This window comes from Rissa tridactyla, chromosome 11 (assembly GCF_028500815.1).
Source record: "Rissa tridactyla isolate bRisTri1 chromosome 11, bRisTri1.patW.cur.20221130, whole genome shotgun sequence".
In the NCBI taxonomy this organism is placed as follows: Eukaryota; Metazoa; Chordata; class Aves; order Charadriiformes; family Laridae; genus Rissa; species Rissa tridactyla.
In genome coordinates, this window is record NC_071476.1 from 13295172 (window position 1) to 13318601 (window position 23430).

A 23430-nucleotide genomic window follows, 5' to 3' on the forward strand; every position below is an offset into this window, starting at 1 on the left:
CACAAAACGTTTGTTCCTTGGTTGGTTTCCTAAAGGAAAGGAACAACAAAAATCTGTCTGCTTCAGTCGAAATAAATATTTGCGTTGATTTTAGTGTTCGTGGGAAAATATTTTTGTGATCAAAGAAAGTTGTTGACCAAATCTTCTGGGGAAAACATACCCGGTTGTTTATAGTCTGTGTTTGCTGGCTGTCCCCTGCTATAAAAGGGAAGCAGTGAAGTTAAGTGGCAACAGCTATTAAGCCTACATATAAAAGCTGCCACCAAGTGTCCGTCAGAAATAATTGTCCCCTATTTTCTTTTAAGTACATCCCAGTAACCCTTAAACAAAGTATTAGGTGCCTTAAATTAAAGCAAAGAAAAAACCTATCATGTTTAAAAAACCTATCATGTTTACCTTAAAACTGAGCACGTGCTTAGCTATTTTGTTGAATAACATCCAGAGCATTTCTTTACAAGTAGTCTGTTCATGGTTCATACAATAATATACTTATTTTCTATAACATTTTTTATATACATGTATTATATCAATATAATTCTCAATGTTTTATAGTGTATTATTTGAAAGAAAGAATATCAGTTCTTTGAAATAATGTTTCAATAATAGGAACATGGTATAGATTTTCCAAAAATCATGTCTATAGCATCTATTGATTTAAAACTTGTAATTTTAAAATCTGAATTATTTTAAAAAAATCTTGAGATTCCATGTGAAATAGAAAACTGTTCCATATAATACTGGTTTTAATTTTGCAGCCAAAAGATATTTTTTTTCCAGACTATGGTCCATGTGGTTCCACTTGAAAATAAATTAAGTAGGGTGTATCAAAAGTTTCCTTCAGTAGCTCCATTGATATTAAAAATGGAAACAAATCATGAACAAGAGTGTCCTCTCTGTAGCACGGCTGTTAGCAGGGCTCAAATAGACTGCCCTCGTGATTTAAAAAAAACACAACTCAACCAACAGGGTCTTTGATATCATAAAATGTTCACAGTAACAAATTAGAGAGCACAGTAATTCTGGATTTGATAAGAGCTCAGACATAGCCTTGAACCTTGGAACTGCTTTATTTTGAAGGAGGGAGTGCCAGCAAGGCCACGGACATAAACCAGGGAATCCAGTACTGTTAAATCTGATAGTCAAATGAATGACACACACATATTATCATTAATTCGTTGATATCGTAAAAATTGACTGCAGCTACAGCATATCTTTTTCCATCCAAATCCTCACCAGGTTCTGATATAATGGGTAAAGTTTGGTTTAAAATACAGGTTTTAGCCACAAAATAAATGCATTGATTTAATTTTCGAGTGTTTTAAAAAAGACTGAGACATGAAAGTAAAATCCCATTGAGACTCCCAAAGTAGGTTTGCGCAGAGTTTGTATTAACTTTGAGAAATTTTATGTTACTCTTTCATCATTAGTAAGGCACTGTTGGGTAAAGCACAGGTAAGCAAGAGTCAGTAAAACTTCACTGATGCAAGTTGAGCTTGTAAGTCAACAAAATAGTTAATGTTGAGGGCGTTTTCCCTTAAAAATCAGTTTAACTAAGCAAGTTTACATCTTTAGCGCTACCATTCTGAGTGCTGAGGCTATGAAATTGCTTTTTAGGCAACAGAGCTATCTGAAAATAACCAAGGACACCAAAGTGACCAAGGAGCGGCTCAGGCAGCCCACATCTCACCTGCCAGCAGGACGGGCACGGAAGAGGCCAGGACTCAGCTGGGGAATGAATGCGGTGGAAACACCATGGTACAGAGACAGAACCAAGCACAGAGGGAGCCTGCACCCATGTCAGTAAGGCTCTTGTTTGAGCCCAAATAGAAAAAATGGGCTTTTTAGTCAAGTCTCAGGTATAACACAGGCAGCACCAGCATCTGCCTGTGCTCCTGCCAGAGAGACTATGTCAGGAAGACATCAAAAAGCCACTTGTTTAGCCCTCAACCTCACCTGCTGCTGGAGGTAGAGAGGAACTTCTCTCAAACCCAGCAAGGACACCAGTACAAGCAGGGACCACCCCAAACCTACCCAGGAACACGCAGGACTCCTCCTTCCCCAGGTGAGCAGCCCAGCTTCTTATTGCCAGGTGCCTCCCATTTCATGAGGATTCCAAAGCTAGATTGGCTCAGCAACAGCTGAGCACTAATTTAAGCCGATTTGGGTGCTTTTACACAGTGTAATGTTTTCCTGCTGATGAGGAGGAAGGGCTCTTGTTCTCCATGGTCATCTATACCTTCCACTGACTTGTCTGTGTGGTTCCTCTGCTGCTCTTTGTGCGTTTTTGTTATCTGATCTACTTTACCAAGCCTAATTTTTCTACTGGGCTAGTTCTCTGCAATTTCAGAGGGGCATATTAGTTCACAGGGAGACCTGAAGCTAGCGCAAAGAGAGCAGCAAGAGGTAAGCAGAGCTTCTTCCTTCAGTGGTGTTAAACTGTGATGATGCGGTTTGTGGAGTTGTGCCTCAATCTGCCTTCTCCTGTCCCCTCCAAGAACTGGCCCTGGTGGGGCTGGGCAGCAGGGGCCTGATCCAGCAAAAAGAGCAGGGGGAAGGTCCTGTAAGCTGTGGGGAGTTGTGTCCTTGCTTTACTGACTCAGCTGGATCGGGTGTAACACAAACCCATTAGGAAGCTGGTTGGAGGCTGGGGAGCTCCGTGTCCTTGTGGCTGGCAGAGGTGAGGGCAGGGTTGAGAGCAGGGCTGCCCCTTTCCTCCTGGGGTTCATGGGTTGGGAGAGCTGCAACCTGCTTTCCTCTGCTGTTGGTAGAAGCAAGCTATGAATTATATATATATTTTAAGGCAATGTTACAGGGTTATGACTGCCCTTAGAAGCTGTAATTATTAAGCCTGGCTGGCAGGTATGAAGGGCTTTAACCCCAGTGAGCTGCTGTTGGGTATGTATCCATGCCAGACCACGCCTGTGACAGTGCAAGGGAAGAACAACATTACAGATGGTATTCTAGGGTTTAAGGAGAATTCTGCTGTGCTTCTAGGTAGCTTGAAGAGCCTGTTTTAGTCAAAGGCTTTGGAACAGTTGCAGTTCCTAACTTTCTGCTGATGCCGAGTGGGTTGAATTGGGATGCATGTGCCTTGCCTTGGGGCACTGAAAGCCCCCAGGAGAGGCTTGTGGAACTGTTTCTGCCAAGCAGCCTGGGATAGCTTGAGCTTTGTGCCCAAGAACTGGCATGATGCACAAGCCAGCTCCCCCCCTGCCAAGATGTCCCCCTTCAAGCATGGCATCCCCTCATCCCTGCTTCTTCCTGGTCTGAGCACTCATTTCCTTGTTCCTCCTCTTAGCTAGTGCTTTATGCAGAAATGAGAAACTCTGTGAATGTGCCTGTCCCTGTAGAGGTCTCTTCCTTCTTGACCTGCCTGCCAAGCACCCAGGGGACACGGCCTCTCCTGCACACCGTCACTGGAAAACACAGGGAGGAATAACAGGGCCATTACGGGGGTTACAGCTGAGCTTGAGCGGGGCATGGGAAGCTGCGTATTGTGGGCTTGTGCTGTCCTGATGTAACTCTGCAGTTTTAACTGTTGGACCCGGCTTGTTTCCAGTGCAGAAATGGCCCCTGGCAGTGGGAAGGGGCCGGGAGCGGGGCAGCGGCTGCTGGGAGGCAGGACAGAGGGGACAGTGCAGGGAGCTGCCAGCAGCCATGCGGCCCCCAGGGCTGGGTACTGTTATCGTGGGCCTGCCATAACATGGCAGTCAGGGACAAGGCGTTACCTAGCGAGGCAGCATTGACAAAACCTGGAAGAACAGAAAAAAGAAACTTTTTTCCTTTTTTGTTTTTTTAATATTGTGATACTGGCTGTTGAGTATTAACTGGTGTAACTGAGGGTGGGCTCACCTGGGGAGCAGAGCAAACGAGGGTGACTGATAAATGTGTCTGGATCCTCCTGAGTCCCCCAGAAGGAAGATGCGATCAAGACTTGAACGCATTGGTCTGCCTGACCGAGTGCTGAAGCTGCTAATCAGCGCCATGCTGCAGGGCTGTGCAGGGGATGTGCTACCTTGCACATATGCCTTCCCTTTGTTTCCAGCTGTGACGTTACATCATTACTTTCCAGATACTCCATGTACATTGACCCCATGGTTAATGTTAATTTTCCCCAGTGAAAATATTTTTTATGAGTATTTTTTCTTTTCATTTTTAGCTTTGAAATGTATGGGTTTTTTTTTTTAAAAAAAAACAACAACAAACAAAACAACCAAAAAAACCCTTGGTGTTCTTTTGTGTAGAGCATCCCTGAAGCAGGGGGAAAGGGCTTTGCGAGGCTGAGTTAACGGGGTGAGAAGCTGCACCAGGCAGGAGGAGTTGTCCTTGAGCTCATCCAGTGCTGAGCGCTTCTCACCGTGCTGATGTTTGTGCAGAGCGCTCGGTGAGTGGGAAATAACGGCTTTGCTGGGAGCGCTCGGCTGCATGGTGTTGGGGATGGATGTGGGAGGGAGAAGGCGCTGTGGGAGTGGAGACAAGCTCCTGTGGCAGAGAAACCCTCCTCTGCCTTGGAGGGGAGCGGGGCAGGCAGGTGTGTCCACAGCCAGGTCACTGCTGCTCTCTAATGAGCCACAAGCTGAACCGGCTGAGCCTTTTCTCTGTCGTGAACTGAGCACTAAAGGTGGGTGCTCCTGCCTTTCCTTGCCTCCCTGCCCTGGATGCTGGATGTGTCGGAGGAACTCGCTTGTGCTAAATCGTAGTGCAAAGGGCAGCTCTGACACTTGTGGTGAAGGAGGATGCTGCAGCATAAGAGGTCTTGTGTGAGGGTGGCAGATGTGGATCGCATCCTCTTCAGCCAGGACATTCCTTTTTCCTTACTGATGGCCCAGCTACCACCATTCCCAGCTCTTCTCCCACCGTGCCAGAGGTGCCGCAGCTGCCTGGGCTGCGGCCAGCACCCTGCGTGGGAGCAGTGCTCTCTTGAGACAACTTGGCTGTGAAAAACAGAGCTCTTTATTTGGTGGTTTTCCAGAAATTTTGTGTTTCTGGAATAAAAAGTCTTTACATAAATTTCAGATTCATTTTTAAAACAAAGTAAATAACTACTTGGCCAGAGGACAATGTCAGCGCAAACCAAAATGCTGCCTGAAGATGCAGGAGCAAGCCAGAATGTATTATTTTTAAACTTCTCCAAAGTCTGAGCCAGTCATTTTGAGTTTTGCGTGTTCCCCCCCTTTCAATATTTCAATGATTGTCCCTGTAGTGACCCAGACACACTTGTACCTTGCCAGCTGCCCTCCCATCCCTCCTCTCCTGGGTGAGGCAGGAGGAGGGGACCCCACAGCTGCTTGAGATGATTCTTCCTGCAGGAATGGGCTGAGTGGAGACACTTTGTTCAGTGTGCAAGTTGATCTCAAGACATCATAAGAGGAAATCCATCTTTCAGAGGAACCTGTGCAAGAGGAGCTCACATGTATCACGTGAAATGCTCATGCCTCTTTCACAGAAATACTTATGATATGTGTATCTTTAAATGACTTCAGCCCTATGGGAGACTAAACAATCTGGAGAAGATGTTCCTCCCTCTTGCCTGCTATAATTTTTTAGTTTGGCTTTTCCATTGCGCAAAGTCCTTGATAGTAGCAGATGCTGGGGTTGGAGGGCAGCACTGTGACCTGGTGGGGTGGCCTGGCAGGCCTCCAGGGTGGCTGGGAGCAGGCTGGAGCCAGCAGTCCTTGTCTGCTCCTGCGGGAAGGAAGTTGTAGGCCCAAACTGAAAGCAAGCGCTATCGCACTGAGCACTCGGTGGGGGCCGGTGGTTCTCTTTATAATTTGCATTTTGATATTCCAGACTTAAAAGACTCATTTGCAAGTTTTCCTTTTCACTAGAAATAAAAAGGACGCTTTGCCAGACAGTTAATAATTTCCCTTGCTTCTCATCTGGGGAAAACGGCTCATGTCCCCCTGAGGGGGCTGGCACTGGGAGGAAACACTCCCTGCTGGGGCCTTCTCTGGAGATAACAAGGGAAGACTGAGCGGCTGAGCTGATCTAATTGCTCACTGCTGCTTCCCCTCCACCCTCTTCTTCTCAGGCTCATTCCCTGTGGTGCTCTCCCATCCCCTCCTGGCTCTGGTACCTGCCTGGTGCCAAGCGGGTTCAGCTCATAAAATCAGTGAACAACTAACCTGACTACAAAGAAAAAACAAACAATTAAAAAAAAAAACAAAAACAAACAAACAAAAAAGAAAACCAGCCTGAAAATACCCACTTCCGGGGATGGGGAATGCACTGAATCAAGGGAAAAGAACTGAGGAAGGAAATACAGTCTGTCTTTTGACAGCACTGGGCTGTGAGTGCTGCTGGATTAATTAAAGATGTACTATGTAATTTCCCTTTTGGGTGCAGCACAGCTGGGTGGTGGTGTGGAGAGGCAACATCCTCCCATGTGTCCCACCACCTCCCTTGAGCTGCCCCTAGCACCTACAGTTGCTGGGGGACCTGGGTGGGGGCACAGACCTGAATTCAACTCAGCTCACCCGAAAAGTGGTCATTTCCCCCTCTGGGCTGCCGGGGGGGGGAGCGTGGGGCTGGGCATTGAGGGAGAAATGCCATTCTTGAACTGCTGCTGCTTTTGGGAAGCTGCCTGCAAATGCACCCCCAGACACCCTAAATGAGGGAGCTTTGGAAAAAGAAATATATTATCTGAGCAGGCACTGCCAAGGAAAGGACACCTGCCGCCTGGGTGAGCTGCTTCAGGGGAACAGGCAGATCCTATTCTTCCACCTTGCAGGTTTCCTTGCACAGAGAGCAAAAAACTCTGTGTGTTCCCCAGCTTGCTGGGCTGGGAGGGGGAAAAATACTCCTGTTGCACCAGCCCTTACGAAATCCATCACTAAACGCAATAGTGTCAGTGGAATCCATAACGTAGTTTTGCAATACTTTCTGGGGAACCACTTTTATAAATACCAAGACTATTCCAGCAGTGCTTTCGTTCAGCTTTATTTTATAAAATAATGTATTTGAAAAGATTTTCGTAAGATATAACACAATTACTGTAGTTCATGAAAATCATGCAAGTATTTTGACTTGTAAAAGTGAGATTAAAAAAAAATATAATAAAAAAATTTCATTCTTACGGGGTATCCCTTCAATGCCTAAATATGAGGATTAGAGGAGCTGGAAGCTCATGAGGGTTTTTACCAAGTAATAAAGGAGATGAGAAATAAGGCTGCAAAACAAGAAGATGCATCAGATAGCGAGGAAGAGACTCCTTCCATTGGGCTACTGAGAGAGATAGATCTGTGTTACAGGAGTGCTGGGCGCCCTGGGGCGAGGCAGCCAGACCAAGTGGCTTTGTATCAGGAGAACTCTTTGCTCTGGTAATTGCGAACATTTTGGTGTATGTCCCTGCATCAGCTGATACAGAGGAGGAAAAAAACTTGCGAAGTTCAGCTTAGCAAAAGCAAAAAGCTCAGCTGAGAAAAAGTTCAGCTTTTGAGTTTTCTGGGTTTTGGTCGTTTTTATTCCATACAGATTAGAACCAAAACACTGATTTTTGGACCATCTGTAATATTTGACGTATAACATGAAAAAGGCAAAGCAGCAGTAAGATAGGGTCTCGCTGTAGCATTAATGCCTTGAGGAGAGTCTCAGCAGCACCACAAGTATCTCCTTCCAGGAGAAGCTGGCAGGGATGAAGTAAGGGGGTTATTAACGAGTCTGTTTCTGGCGTGAAGGTTCACACTGCCTTTGACAGTTGAGTCTTATCTGTAAAGTTCATCCTCCACCGTGGCTCGGAGCCCAGCAGGTGTTTGGCTTGCACGGTCCAGTTCAGGCTCTGGTCACCGTTTACCGACGCTTGTCTGAAACCAGGCGCAGGACCCCAGCGTTGGTATATTGAGGCTGAAATCTGAGAAACGCCGGTGGTGCTCAGTGCAATGGCTTGTGTCTTACAAGGAATCTTACCTTTAACCTCAAAAATGAGATCTCTCTTTCGTGTCATTTCCTATTTAGACCAGATGCCTTGGCTTATTAGTACTGCTTTGATGAGGCCGAGAGCTACTCTTACTTTTATAACTATAGCTGACAATTTCCTGACTCTTAAGGAGCTAGTAAAGTGTAACTCTGTATTGACAAGGATTTTTACTATTATGGGGTGTAGGGGGAGGAGGTGCAGCAATAGTGTCTCCAGCATCAGTAGCACTTCTGACCTCAGCTTTCAGGAAATGGTTGTTGGTTTCCATGCTTTATTATAATAATAATAAAATAAAGCATTCTGCACCAGTATTTGAGTTATGTGTCTGTGACGTGTTGGAATCATCATGGAAAACATAATGGGTGGTTTCGAGATTTAGAGATTCATGAGGCTGCTTAAACGTGAGTCCTACTGGTCCTGGTAGCCTGTGGACTAGTTGATTGCATCAAGTAAATATCTAAATAGCCAATACAGGCTGTTAGCGCCAAAAATGTGGAATTGTATGATAATCCCACACGTGTCCGTGTGCAGGCTACACTTTGCTGGACTGAGGTCTCATGCATTTCCTATTTTTTCCCCAGGGGTTGGTTTCTCATCCTATATTTCATTGAGATAATCTTGATCAGGATATATCAGGAAGCCAGTAAATAAGCTGTCTGTCCAGTAGGGATCGTAAAAGAGCCCATTTTGTTCTGAGTAAAAGATCTGCAGCCATACCTCATCCTCCTGCTTCAGAGAAAGGATGGTTGATCCAGAGGCAACATCATGGTTTCCAGTGTTGGCATCAAAAGTCTTGATGCGGTACTGCCCATTGTGGACCAAGCCAATGGCCAAATGTTTGTTGGCCAAAGTGATGTCATAAGTGAAGTAGTAAATACCTGGGATGCTGCATATAAATTTCCCACTGGAAGCATTGTAGTGTCCTCCCTCGTTCATCAGGATCCTGTCAAATTTGATGGGCAGCCTTTCCCTTGGGTAGCTCTTTGAGACTGCCACAGAGAAGGCAGATTTGGCTTTGTTGGCATTACAGGTGCAGGGTCCTGGCAGCCCGGTCTCGCCCTTGTTCCCTTTGGGCCCTTTCTTTCCCGGTGCCCCATTTTTTCCAGGATTACCCTTTAAACCCTTGGGCCCTCGTGGGCCTGCCTTGCCAATAGCTCCTGCTTTCCCCTTTGGTCCTGGCTTGCCGGGGTTTCCTGTTCTGCCTTGTGGACCTGGAAGACAAATAACCTCGTAAATTTTTCAGTGAAAGAGATGATGTGGCAAGTCAAAAAGGATTATATCATTGCAGCAGTGTATTTTCAGTTAGGAGGAAAACCTCGCTGGTGAGAATCCTGATGAAATACCACCTGGGGCTGGACATCTGTCAGGACTGACTAACCATGTTAGGTAGGTTGTTGGCATGATAACAATGGGACTCAGGAGCAGGACAGGCTGTCCCTTTTAAGGACTGAAAGGCTGGTTCAATTATCTGGCTCACTTGAGAAAAAGGAGCAATTAATTATAAAGCTGGCCAAGAACAAGCTTTAAATGTTTAGGTTTTTCAGGAGTCGGACAGGTTTGTGAAGCTTTTGGAACCTAGATTTGAGCAGATGGAGTACTTTTAATCTCCTGTCTTCCCCCCCCCCACCCCCGCCACATTTAACATGAAGCTGCTGTTTAAAAAAAAAAATTCAAAAAATCTAGGGGTAGTAAAAAGCCCAGCCTAGCTGGGGGATGAACCAGTCATGAACCAGAAGACACCCCGTGCAGGGACTGCCTTCAGATGGGAAGCGAGTTGGGCTGTCACCGTGATGCTGAAGCTGCTGATTGCGGTAGTGTTTGGTATAGGACAAACTCATGGGGATTTATTCCCTGTCTCTCGACCTGCTGTGGCAAGACTAGATTTAAATGCAGCTGCAGGTGGAAACCTGTTCTCCAGATTCCATTTTTTGGGGGTGGGAGAGGAGAGTAAGATGCAGCTTTGGCGCGCTGGTGTTATGCTGAATCAGGAGTGCACTCTAGTGTGGCAACGGGAAATCACTGCTTTCTCACCATAGCTGGTCCTGGTGCTTGCTGACTGTACGGCTGGATCTAAAGGAGAGCTCTGCCTCAGGATTAAAGGGTGGTTGTTAGCTTTGATTTAGATGGAGCATGGTCAGAGCAGTGCCTGTCACCCAGCTAGAGCGCTCCGGGGAGCAAGTACTTAATTCTTTTCACCTGACTTTGTTTTTCTTGAGAGCAGGAGTCAGAGACCACCACTTTGTCACATCTAAAGAGCATATATCAGAACAGGGAATATTTCACCTCATAACGAAATGAAGCCCATAGGAATTGGATACAGCATTAAGATGCTATCAGCAAATAATGCAAGTCTGAACCCTCCTGGCAGGAGCTGACAAGTGTGAGATTCTGGAAGGGGGAGAGTAGAAATTTCTAGAAGAGTTTCCTATGAGATGTCTGTCCTGGGGCTCAGACTTGAGGTGACAGGTTGCTGTTAACTGGGCTGTTGCCCTATTGCTTTTACGTTTTACCCTTGTTGTGTTAAGAAGCTCTCTTCTCTTACCTTCATCGCCATGCTCGCCTTTATCCCCGTCCTTGCCATCCTTGCCGTCTTTGCCTGGGAAGCCCATCCTGCCGACTGTGCCTGGAGCCCCAGGTGCACCGGGGGGGCCGGGTGGCCCGGGGGGTCCTGGCAGGCTGCATGCCAGCTGGGGACCTTCCTGCAGCGCTCCCTTGGCAAAGCCCCCGAGGATGTGGTTTGCCACACAGGGCACAGTCCAGAGGAGGAGGACAGCAGAGATCATGGCGCAGCCTGTAAATAGGAGACGGGACATGGCTGTTGTGTGTGGTAGTCGGCATGTGTGGGTATGGCGGTGTCCCCTCCACCCGGACAGTGCGTTGTAGAGACTTGCATGAAAGTGGGAGATAATTGGGCTTTTTTTGGCAGGGTGTGGGAGCTGTTTGTTTTGGCGTGACATGAATTCAAGGATTTGGCTCGTGGAGTTTTATAGGTCTAACCAATATTTTTTTAAACTTGCTCTTCTCTAAGTCTATATCTGTGGCCATCGTTTTGTTCCCCAGGCCTCCTTTTCCCTGAAACCCAAGTAGCGATGGCAGAGGGGTGCAGAAAGCAGCCGCCTGGGACTAGCAGAGTGGAGGAAAGAGAAAGGATTTTGGTGTAAACTTCCCCGGTAAGACCTGCCCTGTGGTTGGGTCACTGGGGTTTCTTAACGAGCACAAAACCCATTGTATGATGCAGGCTGAATTTAGAAGACGGGCTTGCGAAGTCTTTGAGCCAGGGCAGTCCTTACTGCCTTCTGCCTGACAGTGCGCATTGAGCCTCTTGGCTGGCTGAGGATGTCCCGTTCCTTGTCACAGCTCGGCTGCATGGCGCTGCACAACCTGCAGCCGCATCGCCAGCCAGGTCTCTGGCTCGGTGTCGGGGTGCAGCCGCCCCTGCAACCTTGACCAGCCCTGCTGCAGCCTCCGACGGGGGATTCCTAACCCCTTGCCATGCTGACCTGCCTCTCTGGGGGGGCAGTAGCTCAGTCTTTGTGTTTGTTACTAACATTCACCTTAGAAAGACGGGTAACTTAAAACCCCAGTGGTTGTTTGTCTCCTGGCTCTGTAAAGTGAGCTATTGCTTTAAGTATAGCAAACACCAAGGGCCTTTTGGGAGCATCCCAGGCTTTGCCTCCATTCACAGCGGGAGGCTGAGCCTCCTGGGCTTGTCTCACTCTGCTCCTGGATGGGGAGATAGCGATAGAAAATAATTTCTGGAATAAAGCTATTCCCATGAACCTGCTAATGATACAGAGCAGTTATTATACAGTAAAATATTCCTCTGGATATCTGCGCATGGAGCTGTCTGCAAATAGCTGTGCTCCATGTGCAACTCCTGAGTAACTCCACTGCATCTTGAAATAGTGCTCAGATACATCAGCAGCTTAGAGAAGATGCTCAAAATCGTGCTGATTGATGAGACCTCATCTTCATGCATGACCCACCCAAGACTCTGGGTATTAGAGGCATTTAAAACAGGATTGGGGGTCTGCGCATGGTTTCAGACATAGTAAAAAAGAGTTTCCCCTGTGGCATCAGTTTCTGACTACCCATGGGTAAAGGTGCTCCTGCCATCCCCTCCCCATGCCCAGGCTGAGGATCTTTTCCTCCCTTTGCTCTGCTGGTGAGGGATGTTAACAGTCAGCAGGGCTGGTGGTCCCTGGCGGGCACCGACCGCGGGCTGAGGGGAGATGCTGATGGAGTCGGGCTCTTTTCCGGTTGTGTGAATATGGAAATGAACTGGTTGGGGATGAAAGGCATCCCCTGGCACAATTTCTTTCTTTCAGCTTCCAAAGCTGGAGTAGCCCTTGGAGAAATGAGACATGAAGCCTAAAAATGCCCCATACAAATCTGTGGCCGGTTCACTGTTTGCTCAGCAGCTCTTTGATTTGGAGAGATCAAGCTAAAGCCAAAGGATTTTTTTTTTAAAGGAATTAGCCATGTATCACTTTGATACAATTCCTACCCCTGGGCTAAGAGGTGCACACTCTTGTTTGATGGAAAAGACTACTATGAAATTTAGTCTTTTCCCTCGTTACAGCTACCTCTGATGGTAGAGGGTTAAATATTTTACAAGAATCATCCATTGGCATGGACTTTCTCATCACATCCCAAAGTCCTGCTAACAAAATACAGAATATAAGCGAGGATTGCAAAGCTAGCAAACTGCCTTTCACATCAAGCTTTGGTGCTGAAGCAAATGTGTAGTGCAACACAGATGCAGTAGAAGATGAGCTGGGATACCCCAGGCCTTTCAATGTGTTGGTGACCTGTTGGTCAGGCAAGGTCCTGCTTGGCATTAAGACAAATACTGGGAGGCTTTAGCATCTCCCCAGTACTGTTATGTTAAACTCCTGCACCGGAAATAAGATGCTTAAAGTATTGTACAAATTTCATGTTGGCCTTAGCTCTCTCATCCCAGTATCGGCTCCTGAAGGGGGTGGACATGCATATTACATGCTCCAAATCCAGCAAGCAATATGCTCCATATTAATGCCGAGTGGGAGCCCCCCAGTTCTGTGCTATGTATAATTAAGAACATGCAGAGGAGTGGGAAATGCAAAACAGATCTCCGTGCTGTATTTGGCTGCTAAGCCATTTTGTTCTTCAGCTCTCTTTTGCTTTTCTTATACTTAAGTTTATTTGCTGCTGGTGAAAGGTGTCAGTTTAATGGCTTTGTGAGATGGGAATCACCGACCAGTATTAATGTGGACAGTTGAACAAAGGCTTCTCAGTTCACAGAAAGGGGAACAAAATGTTAGAATGCCTGCGGAGTCGGGAGATCCCAAGGAAAGCTGCATCCCTGCTTCCCAGTAACCACCTCAAATGGGGCAGAAGAGAAATGAGAGGCGTTTGGAGGTGGATGACAGTAATAAGTTGTGGCAAGGAAAAATGTCTTTGTGGAGCATAACCTGGAAAAAAGCTGGGACTGCTTCATGTAGAGAAGAAATGGGCAAGAGGGAGCACAGTGCAGGAGGGCAGCTCCTTCTCTTAAAGGCTCTTACCATAAGTACTTCTGTTACCCTCAGACAGCCCGGCTAGTTGACCTGATGGGATAAGAAGCGGCAAATGCAAAATGCCCCGAAGCTGGGAGGTCAGTAGTACCAGTACTTGGATAGATGGGGAACATTTGACTACCTGGAGCCGTGCTGTGGCACAGCTCCCGAGTCGGTGTTAATTAACGGCTCCACAAGAACATTTCATCCCACATCACAGCAGCGCGTGTGGGATGCAAAGCACAGTCACATTCACAAGAGGATCTATAAATAACCTCTTAAAGAATTCTCTTTGAAAGAAAACAAACCTCATGCTGTTCCACCTTAAAAGGAAAAATGCTCCTCAATGTAGCATGTACGATGAGCTCCAAAAAGCAAATTGGAAACAGAACAGCATCTTTCCGCAGTACGGGCGGCAGGCCTGGCACTGGAGCCCCTGCTGCACGGTTTCAGCTGAGGTCTTACTTTTCTAGTGGCATTTTAATTAATGTCTTTGTTAATAGGGTTTTGGAGACTTTTTGGCCATGACCGATGCCTGTTGTGTGGGAGTGTGCACTGTGCCCCAGGGGTTAGGAGAGCTGACTGGTGGTGGAGGGGAGGAGAGGAGATCCTGCATCTGACCTGGTGATGGCTGTAGTTTGTACCTGCCATTGAAATGCAAAGGTTCAGCTCCTCAGCACCCGGGGGGAACACAGCGGTACCGGGCACTGATTTCAGCATGGGAAAAGAAAGTGGACCAGCTTCACTTAAACAAGCTAGCTCAGGTGTCTGCAGCATGGGCATGGCTGGCCAGGCCTTAGGGCTGCCGTGCCCCGTCTTCTCCCCAGCAGAGCCTGGGGCAGCACCGGGGCTTGCTTGAGGTTATCAGGTGCATTGGTGCCGAGCTTGGGCCGGAGCAGAGATGCTCTGGCCCTTCATGTGTGGACTGCCTCTCCCTTGGTGACAACAGTTTGGTGAAAGGCAAGATCTCATGCATGCAGAAATGCTTTTCTTCTCAATACTTAGAAATATCCTATCCATCCATTGAGTCACTCTGAAATGATGCCTTCTGAAATATTTAGTGGCAATGGTGCTTTCTAGGTTGCTCGGTTGAAGAAGACCAAGCCCTTTGGCTCAGGAGATGGTGCAACTCATGGTAGGCATGTGATGGACAAGGGCAGCACTGAGATGCTCTGAGGTAGAGGGTCTTGGAGGAAGGACCATTTAGTCTCCCGGATTCTGGGTAGGCTCTGGGTGAGACCTCATGTTGTCATCACAGCTGGGTCAAACCTCCATCCAGAGAGAGCAGAGAGACTCCAAAATGTGCTGCAAATGTCTGGGCCCTGAGGTAGAAGATGAAGCTCAGACTGGTGTCTATCAGGTGGGTTTAAGAGACCATGATTCCCTGTGTCCTTCAGCTGAATCAATCAAAATTTTTGCTGTGGGTTCAGAGCATCCCTTGGGATCAGTGTAGTCTGTAAAACTGTCCTGTGGATCCCCACTGGGTAATTTTGGGGAATACTTGTCAGAAATCAAACCAGGAAGGGAACAATTTTGGAAAGCGTTCACTCCTGAATCTTAGAGCTAGGGCACACGTTTATAGAAAACACGTCAGGGCAAATAAAGCAATAAAGACAGAGCATCTCTGACTTGCAAGTGTGGTACATGCAGAGCTGAGTGATTACTGGCTTCTCTCTTCCTAACGAGCTGCACATTTAGGGGGCTTCACTATAATCACATAATAAAATATATGAATGACTCAAAGAAAGCGTGCCTGAAATGGGATGTTCTGACTCTGCCCCATGGCCTTTACGTGACACCCCCTTTCTGCTTTAGGACATTTTGTTGTTATTGCTCATTGCTTTGGTGCATTCTTCTCTTCCTACCGGAGCTCAGGCCCGTGGCAGAGGCTGCCCTGTGCCTTGGGTCTCCCGGCCGCAGGGGCCAGGGAGAATGGGACTTGGGTTTCCCCAGGTGGAGAAATGCCGGGAGCGGGTGGGCAGCCTGGGTCCCCAGCTGCCCCCGCCAGCCTGTTTGAAGCAGACTCTTGTACGATCAGCAGGATTTGAACCCGACCTTCCACGCTGAAACCTGAGCATCACATGAGCTTCTGTAGCACATGGAGCATCTGTGCTGGATGCAGGACTGCAAGCCTGTGCTCTCCAATAGCTTTTCTGTGCACGCCCTTGTTGCTGGAGCTACAGTGCATCACTGTCACCCGAGAGCCTCCATCCCTAGCAGCTGTGTGCCCACAGGGCTCCTTACAGCCCCCAGTCTGGACCTGCAGTATGGGATGGGTCTCTGCTGCTGGAGGGGCGTCACAGGCAGGAGCCTGGGGGGACACGTCTCTTGCCATGTCTCCCCTATAGTTTTGGCTGCCCACGGCATTCCTGCTCTGTGTGGCTCCTGCGAGCCCCTGTGTGACCACCCTTGTCCCAGCCCTGCTGCAGGTGAGCTTCCTGACCCACTTCACAGTTAAGAAGCCAGATCAATTCTATAGATCTATAAAAAGGTGTTCCTGTAAGAAAAGATTTTGCTTGTAAGGGTGAGCCCCAGGGACGAAGGATCAGTTGTACTTTCTGGTGCTTACAGGGCAGCTGGGCTGAAATCCTGTCGGAGGGAAAATCCCTGAGGGTCTGCAAGATGTGGGGTGGTTTGGTGGCACGTGTGGTGGCTAGACGGTGACTTTTGGCCAGGGAAGCCACGCTGTGCCATGCGGTGGTGGCGTGTGCCTGCCCATGAGGAGGAAAAACGCAGAGTGGGGAAAGAGGGGAGTCTGCGGGGAATCGGTGCTCGGAGGCAGGAGGAGCAGGGTGGTCCCATCGCACGAGGGGGGACCCAGCAGCGAACAAACAACCGTGACTTTCTACTCTGATTCCTTCCGATACTCAAGGCTTTCTTAAGCAAAAGAACCATCTTCCTGCTTCACAATTTCCCAGTAAACCTCAAGGCGTCTTAATTAGTTTTCAAAATAATCATTATCCCTGTGAGCCTAATTCTCAGCTCTAGTGGTTGCCCTGCAGCATCCCTGGGGTGGAAGCATAAGGAGCCCTTGGGTGCACGGGGCTGATTTAGATATAATAAGGTGTGCCACTGGTGACAGCAGCTGAAATGGACCTATTTAATTTCTGATATAAGCCAATGAAGTAGTTGTGTCAGATATGCGTTTGATCTGTTATCTGCTGTTGCACAAAGCAATGTTAAAGGAGATAAAGGAGAACGACGCATCTTCTATGCCTGAACCTGCATCACCGTCTCCACTTTAGGCAGCCAGGGGTGCCTGTGGCAAACCTTTCCTAGCCCCGGGCAAAAGCCCTGTTACAGAAGCTGCTGATGGATACCGGAGCAAGGGAGAGGCTGCGGTTTCAGCTGTACGAGGTAGGTGCTCCCAGCAAAAGTCTGAGGAATGTTTCCTTCCTGGAGTATTTCTTTTAACTGGCGACTGTTGCCTGTATGGATTCCTGTGCAGGCGTTGGAAACCTGAGTGCTCAATGATCTAGACCTTATTTGGTAAGTTTTCAAAGTTAAGGTTACGAGGAGAGAGAGAAAAAAAAAAAAAAAAAAACACAAAACGAAAAGTGAATGTACTCACCAGGACTAATCTCTTTAGTGAGATCTTGACAGGCGCTGGAAACCTACACGATTTTAAGCAGATGTTTTGCTGCAGATCACTGTCACATGCAGAGCCCGAGCCCCGTCCTGCCGCAGCAGCGTCCTTCTGAGGGGTGTGCAATATTGACTTCAGTCTTTCTTTTCTATTAACGTTTTAATCCTTTTTGTGCGGATTGCTAGCTTCCAGCAGCAGCTCCAAGTTTTGGCTCAATGTTGCCAAAGGCATATTTTTATTATTGTGTAATGGGTCTGTGCCTCTTCCTCTGTCACGTGGCATGGGAAGAAATCTTTACTCACATATGGCTGGAAAGCTCTTGGTGCTTGGGGAGCTTTTCCCTTTCTCTCTCCCTCGCAGTCTTGTATGAAAGGCTCAGGAGTTGCCTGGATCATTTCCGACCAATTCTGCCTCTCTCTCTGCCGCTGCTTGCACAAGCAGAATTTGTAAGGCGATGGGTGACGTGGACTGAACTTAGGGAACAACTTTGACACTTAATCGTGGATCATTAGCGGGGAAAGCAGATCTTGTCCTAAGGGTGGAAACTCATTTCTAAAACAATTTAGATGAACAGGCAATGGCAGATCACTCCAGGCTTGAATTAAAGGACATCGTGGTGAAGCAGCAGCTTTGCAAATACGAATTTTGAGAGGAAACTGCATGTACCTCAGCCCTGTTGCAGGTGGATGCACGAGACAAAATACAGAGACTCTGCCATAGGGGTGGCAGGGCGGGAATGCTTCTCTCTTTGTCAGGGTTGGGATTTTGTTTTAAGCTTGTAAAGTAATTGCAAAACCCCTAGCATTTGCTTAAGGTGAGGCAGCAACACCAGAAGCAGTGGCTGAAGCTGGAGTTCAGCTTTAGCTCTGCCAACACAGAAGCGTTGAGCCGCAGTAAATCCCTGTCCCTTCGTGTTTCTCCGCTGCAGCAAGTCACGGTGCTGCAGCTCTGGGCAGTGTTGATATCCCGGCTTAAACCAGCCCATTAAACCCAGAATTTGCCTTACAACTCTCAAAATTGTCAGTGCTTCCCTGGCAGCCCCTAGGGAGGTGCAGAGACAGGAACGAGAGGTTGAAGAGTTTCCTGACCCCGCTCCCCCCCTGCCCACCCCTTCCCTCCCTCCCCACTTTGCAGGATGCTCTGATGCTGCCGGGGTTGGTACGGACCAGACTCGCCTTTTTAAGGAAGCGATGGGGAGAGTCTAAACAGGAGCTGCGAGATGACCCAGGCGTAGGGCCTGGCCCTACATGTACCCAGGCTGGCAGCGTGGGAGGTTATGGGGGACCCGTCACCCTGCTGGGAGGGCAGTGATGGCCCTGGGGCCATCCTCACCCACCCAGGAAGGGTCACTGGTGCTCCTGGCCACAGCCAGGTCCCAGTTGTGGGTGCGTGGTTCCTGCTCTGCCCCAGCCAGGATCCTGCACGGGGCTTGGGACAGGCGTGTGCTCGGTGGCAGGGCTCCAGAGCCTGCCCTGCTGCTCTCCAGCCAGCAAATATTTTCTGCTCGGTGCGGTTATCAGCTGATTGGGAGGATGCTGGAAGTATCATTCCTTACTCTGACAGAATTCGTCCTTATTGGAGATGTGTGTGTGTGTGTGTGTTTGGTTTTTTTTTTAGCTTTCTCCTGCACTTGCTATTGCAACATGGTGGGAATGGATGTACCGTAAAAATGAAGTATGTATATAGTTTGCTTTGTGAGCTGTAATCAGTTGAGCTGCTCCTGGGAGGGGTGGGAATGTTTGGCCGAGGAAGGACAGGGCTGTTTTCCTGCTGAGCCGATGGTCCCACAGAGCTCCTTTGGAGCCGTCACCCCATCCCCAGCTCCCTGACGGCTCAGTGATTGTTCCCTGCCGTTAGGAGAACAACCCCCCTCCCCAAACCCACACAGTCATCCCTGAAATTTCACTGGGGTGAAGGCTGTTTTAGAAAAGCTGCCGTATGGCTGCGGAGCTCTGGCGTGTCCATGGGGAGCTGCCCCAGCCCCTCTGCCCCCTCGGCATTGGGGTGAGCGCCAGCGGGGACACCCCCAGACACGGGCTGAGAGCGCCGTTCTCCCCTGGGGCAGCTCTGGTGATCGGTCGGATGTGAATTCTCACTTTTTGCCTGTTTCCATAAAGTCCGTAGGAGCATCCCCCTTCTCTTGGAGAGCCCCCTCCGCGCGTGGGGCTGGGGTCAGCCAAAGGCTGAAGGCATTGCAGGTGCACGGGTCCTGCCTCGGGTTGCTGATGGATGAAAACTTCCTGTGGGCTTTGCCAGGGTGCCAGTCGGATCGGCCTGGGAAGCCACAGTGGTTTCCTCAGACACTAACGGTGTTGAGCAGAAAAAGCCCTTATGCTTATCATAGAATTGTTTTGGTTGGAAGAGACCTTTAACATCCTCAAGTGCAACAGTTAACGTAGCACAACCAAGTTACCACTAAACCATGTCCCTCAGCACTACATCTACATGTCTTTAAAATACCTCCAGGGTATCCGGAACCTGCCCCATAGCAGCTGTCGCGGGGCTTTGGGATTGGTGTGAAACAGGCCCGGGATGAAACGATGTTTGAAAAAGGCAGTCCTGCCGGGCAATTCCAGGTGTGACTGGGGAAGCCGCAGTTACTGGTGATTTTGTGCCTGGATCGGTGGCGTGCTGGAGGCAGGGAGAGCCTGACCTAGTTCGGCGGCGTGGGGAGAGGCAGGGCTGGGAACCTCCTGCCAGGCAGATGGAAAATATGTGTGTGCAGCAACGCTGAGCTGAGCTCACCCGGGCTCCCAGACAGCTCTGCCGGAGAACATGTTTGGCAGCACACTTTGTTAAATAAATACACGGCCCGTTCACAGTGAAACAGAGCAGCCCTGAGACTCTGTTCACTTTGTTTCAGCTAGACGTTGCAGGGGAGCGTTACAAGAGACCGTGTCCCGTCTGTGCTGCTTTTTAGCAAGAGCCTCCTGCCGTGGCTGTGGCAGGTTTCACCTTGATCACGGGGAGCCGGTTCGGGCTGCCGTCCGCCTCGGCAGATCCCCACGGGACACGCGTGGGACTGGGGGTGCCGGTCCGTGCCGTGGATGGGCTGCTGGGGCCTGTTGTGATGCTTCCTCCTGGGCAGCGAAGCCGTCCTGCCCGTGCATCCCCCGCACCGGCCCAGGGGGTGCTGCGGGCTGGGGCTGGGGGCTGCTCCAGGCCGGGGCAGTCCCATCCCCTGCCCGCATCCCCCGTGCCCCCAGCACAGCGCGCTATGCTGTCCCATCCTATGGGTAAAGCTGGCCGGGGGAAGGCATGGCTCGTGTGGCAAGGGGAAAGTGCATCACCCAGCACCTACAGGGTAAAAAGTGTAACTGTAGCTCCGCTGTCTCCTATGGGCGCCTAAAGGTGAGGGATGGCCGGCTCCCACCCCGGGATGGCAGGACGGGACTGTGTCCCAGCAAGGAAGGATTTTCCCTTGTTTGCTTTCTGAGCGCTAACGCGTTCTACCCTTACAGATACCGACTTTGCAACCGAGTAAAATGACTCAGCAGATGCCAAAACAGCTGCAGTTCACACGGGCTGGAGGCAGCCTGAAATACAGCCTGCCGTAGCACTGGGCAATGGCAATGGAAGCGTGCCTCTCCTCAAAGATGAGTGTCAGTGCTTTGGAGGGGTTTTTTTGAGGTACTAATGGGAAGGAAAAAGCGTTTTTCTAGCCGACAGGCCTCCTGGCTTAGCGTGGACTGGTGATTTGAGTAACTTTTATTGCCCTGCCTAAAAGGAGCTTGGAAGTCTGTGAACAATCTTTAGAGAGTGATTGTCCCTCTCCAAAAGCCCCCATAAAAATGAGTCAAATCTCTGTTTAAACTTCAAGGATGCCCTTGAGACCATTAGCTCTGCTTAGGAACTGCAGTCCTAACCCATTAAGATAAAAATAAATAGAGCTTATTTTAGGAAGAGGGAAGCGGGAACCAGCCCAAGCACCAGTGAGCCACTGCGAGCACAGTGCAGATGATGTGTTAAGGTTGGTGTTTTTTCTTTTGTCTCATGCACCTTCTAATTCAAAGTGAAATTCAGCAATCTTTTTCACTTGCCCCAGTTGGCTCCTGCCTAGGTATCTGATAACACAGACAAGAAAAGACTCTTGTGAAAACGCCCTGTATTTCCCAAAGTACTCCAGCCCCGCTTCTGGAGTCTGTGGCATCATCATCAGCAATCGAGTACCTGGGGACATGGGCAGCATTCGCCCAAGCCAGGAAAGCCAGCGACAAATGTCACTCACCCATGTTGTGGTACAGTGCCTCTGTCCTTCAGGGCAAAGCAGCAGCCCCCAGAGACGAGTGAAAAATGACTTCCATCGCGTGCGAACAGTGACAGCCTGTGCAGATAGTAATAGCTACAGATGAAAGCCCCTCTCCTGCTGCCGCTTTCCAAGCAGAGAATTTTGCATTAGAACTGGCTTTTCTGTTCTCAGAGAACTGATAATTTGCTAAAAATGGTCTGTCAGCTATTCCCCGAATATTGAGACAATATTAGTGTATTGTCAGAATATACGGTGGGGCTGTGCTGCCTCTCTGGTGTTAAAACCCACAGCCCAGGGCTTTTCCTTCTGCACGTGCCCAGCATGACTCTTGTTAAAGCAAGGAGGGAGAGCCCAGCAAAGCCAGAAGCCAGCTGAAGGCACCATTTCCCTCCCCCAGCTTAGGTCTCTTGGGCATAACCCCTTCCCAGCCAGGACGTGCAGAGCCAGGAGCCCTGCTGGTGCCAGGGGACTGCTCCGTCACCGTGCTGCTGTCAGAGCCACCGTGCTGCTGCCGGGGCACTTCGTCCTCAGCCCTTGCGCTCCACAGCCGCGTCCCCGATGCACCGCGAGCGTGTGTTCTAGCAGCTTGTGAGTAAAGAGCAGCAATGGGGTAAAACCCTGCTGTGAGGTGGTGTGGGAGCCAGATTTGTAGTTCTTAGCTGTATATTAAAAATCAAGAGCATATGCGTGTGCAAATGCGCTAAGGAAGTAAATGCATCTGAAAAAAAGGTCCCAGTCTTAAGAGAGGTGGTGGGAGACAAAGAGCAACAGGCCAAGGACTGTGCTTAGATCCAAATGCAGCTGGGTGGAGGCTGTTTCTACAATGCTTTGGAATTACTGGTCTTACTTTTAAGATTTTGTAGCTTAGAAATTTCGGGTTTGCTCATGTGTCCACTGAGCAAGGTTTTCTTGGGCAAAGTGAATTTTTTCTCTGTTCCCCTGAGGTCTGAGATGCGTTTTGCAGAAGCAAAAATAGTCACTATCTACTACCCCGGTGGGTTTCTGGTTGGGTCAGCTAAGAGATGTGAACAAATTTGTTTCATGTAGAATAACTAGTTTGTTAGAATGATATCTCTGTCTGTCTCTCTGCTGCACCCGGCACAATGGATGCGAACAGGAGTGCTGACAGAACGACGACGAGTTGCCTGCACGTGGTTCAGGCCACGGTGCTTTGGCCTGAATGGAGTAATTAAAGTTGTCCCCAGATCTGCTGTTACTGGGTTGCACTAGGCACTAGCAGGCGCAGAAAATCCTCTCTCCTGTTGTTTTTCCTTTTTCCTAAAAGCTGAACTCCGTTTCATCCGTAACTAATTGCTATCATTCCTGCTTTTTTCTGATCCCTCAACAGCCTAAAACAATTATGCTTGCATAGAACAGTGCATCGCTTTCATTAACCCACTCAGGAAAGCCATAAAGATCCAATTACAAAGAAATGTGGAGACAGTAAAAGAACTACCTTCTGGCAGGGCTTGAAAGATAACGCAGAATGCTGAACTTTTCAACAAAAAAATAAAGGATAATGTTTTAATCTACGTTTTAAAAATGCAAATGTCTTCACGTCAGCGGGCTAGTGCACAGTTTGCAGACGGAGTACGCTGCAGACAACCAGCACTCAACAGGATGAAAAAAGAGGCAATTGAAGCAATTGGTGAAAAGGGAGTTGAGAAAGTAATTTTTGAGCTTTGCCGACGGCAAGATGGAGCTAAAGCCACCCTGGCTGTGCTGGGAGGGGCTGCCTCGGATCGTGATTTGAGAATTTGACTAGTCTGTGTTACCAGGCCAAGGAATTTCCTCCGGCCTTGCTTCCGTCTTTGTGCGTGCAAGAAACAGGAGTTCCCAACCCCAGCTGCCTCTGCTAGAGTACGCTCGTTTCCATTGTTTTGTTCATTTGTGTCCAAGCTAGCCTACAAACTGGTTTCACACTCATCAGAGAAAGGAAAAATTCTTCTTGTGCAATAGGAAGCTGTCTTTGGAGATGCACAGTCATATTGCATGCCAAATCCAAGGGAAGCAGATGGAGGAAAAGTAATCCTCATGATCGGATCCACAGTGTTCTTTAACATTTAACCTTTATGATATAAATAGGACACGTTTTAAGCTCTATTTGTCCTTTAACTGTTGAGACTCAGGATCTACTCTGCAT

At 48.7% G+C, this 23430-nt stretch overlaps 1 protein-coding gene across 1 annotated transcript; it reads right to left on the bottom strand.

The window, feature by feature from the left end:
- Positions 1–6932: 6932 nt before the first annotated feature.
- C1QTNF2 (C1q and TNF related 2) lies at positions 6933–17376 on the bottom strand. The gene is made up of 3 exons (XM_054217392.1): positions 17024–17376; positions 10458–10706; positions 6933–9126 (listed from the first exon to the last, which is right to left on the bottom strand). Exons 2-3 carry the CDS (start codon positions 10696–10698, stop codon positions 8513–8515), a joined length of 855 nt encoding a protein of 284 aa, XP_054073367.1. The 5' UTR covers positions 10699–10706; positions 17024–17376; the 3' UTR covers positions 6933–8512.
- Positions 17377–23430: the final 6054 nt, after the last annotated feature.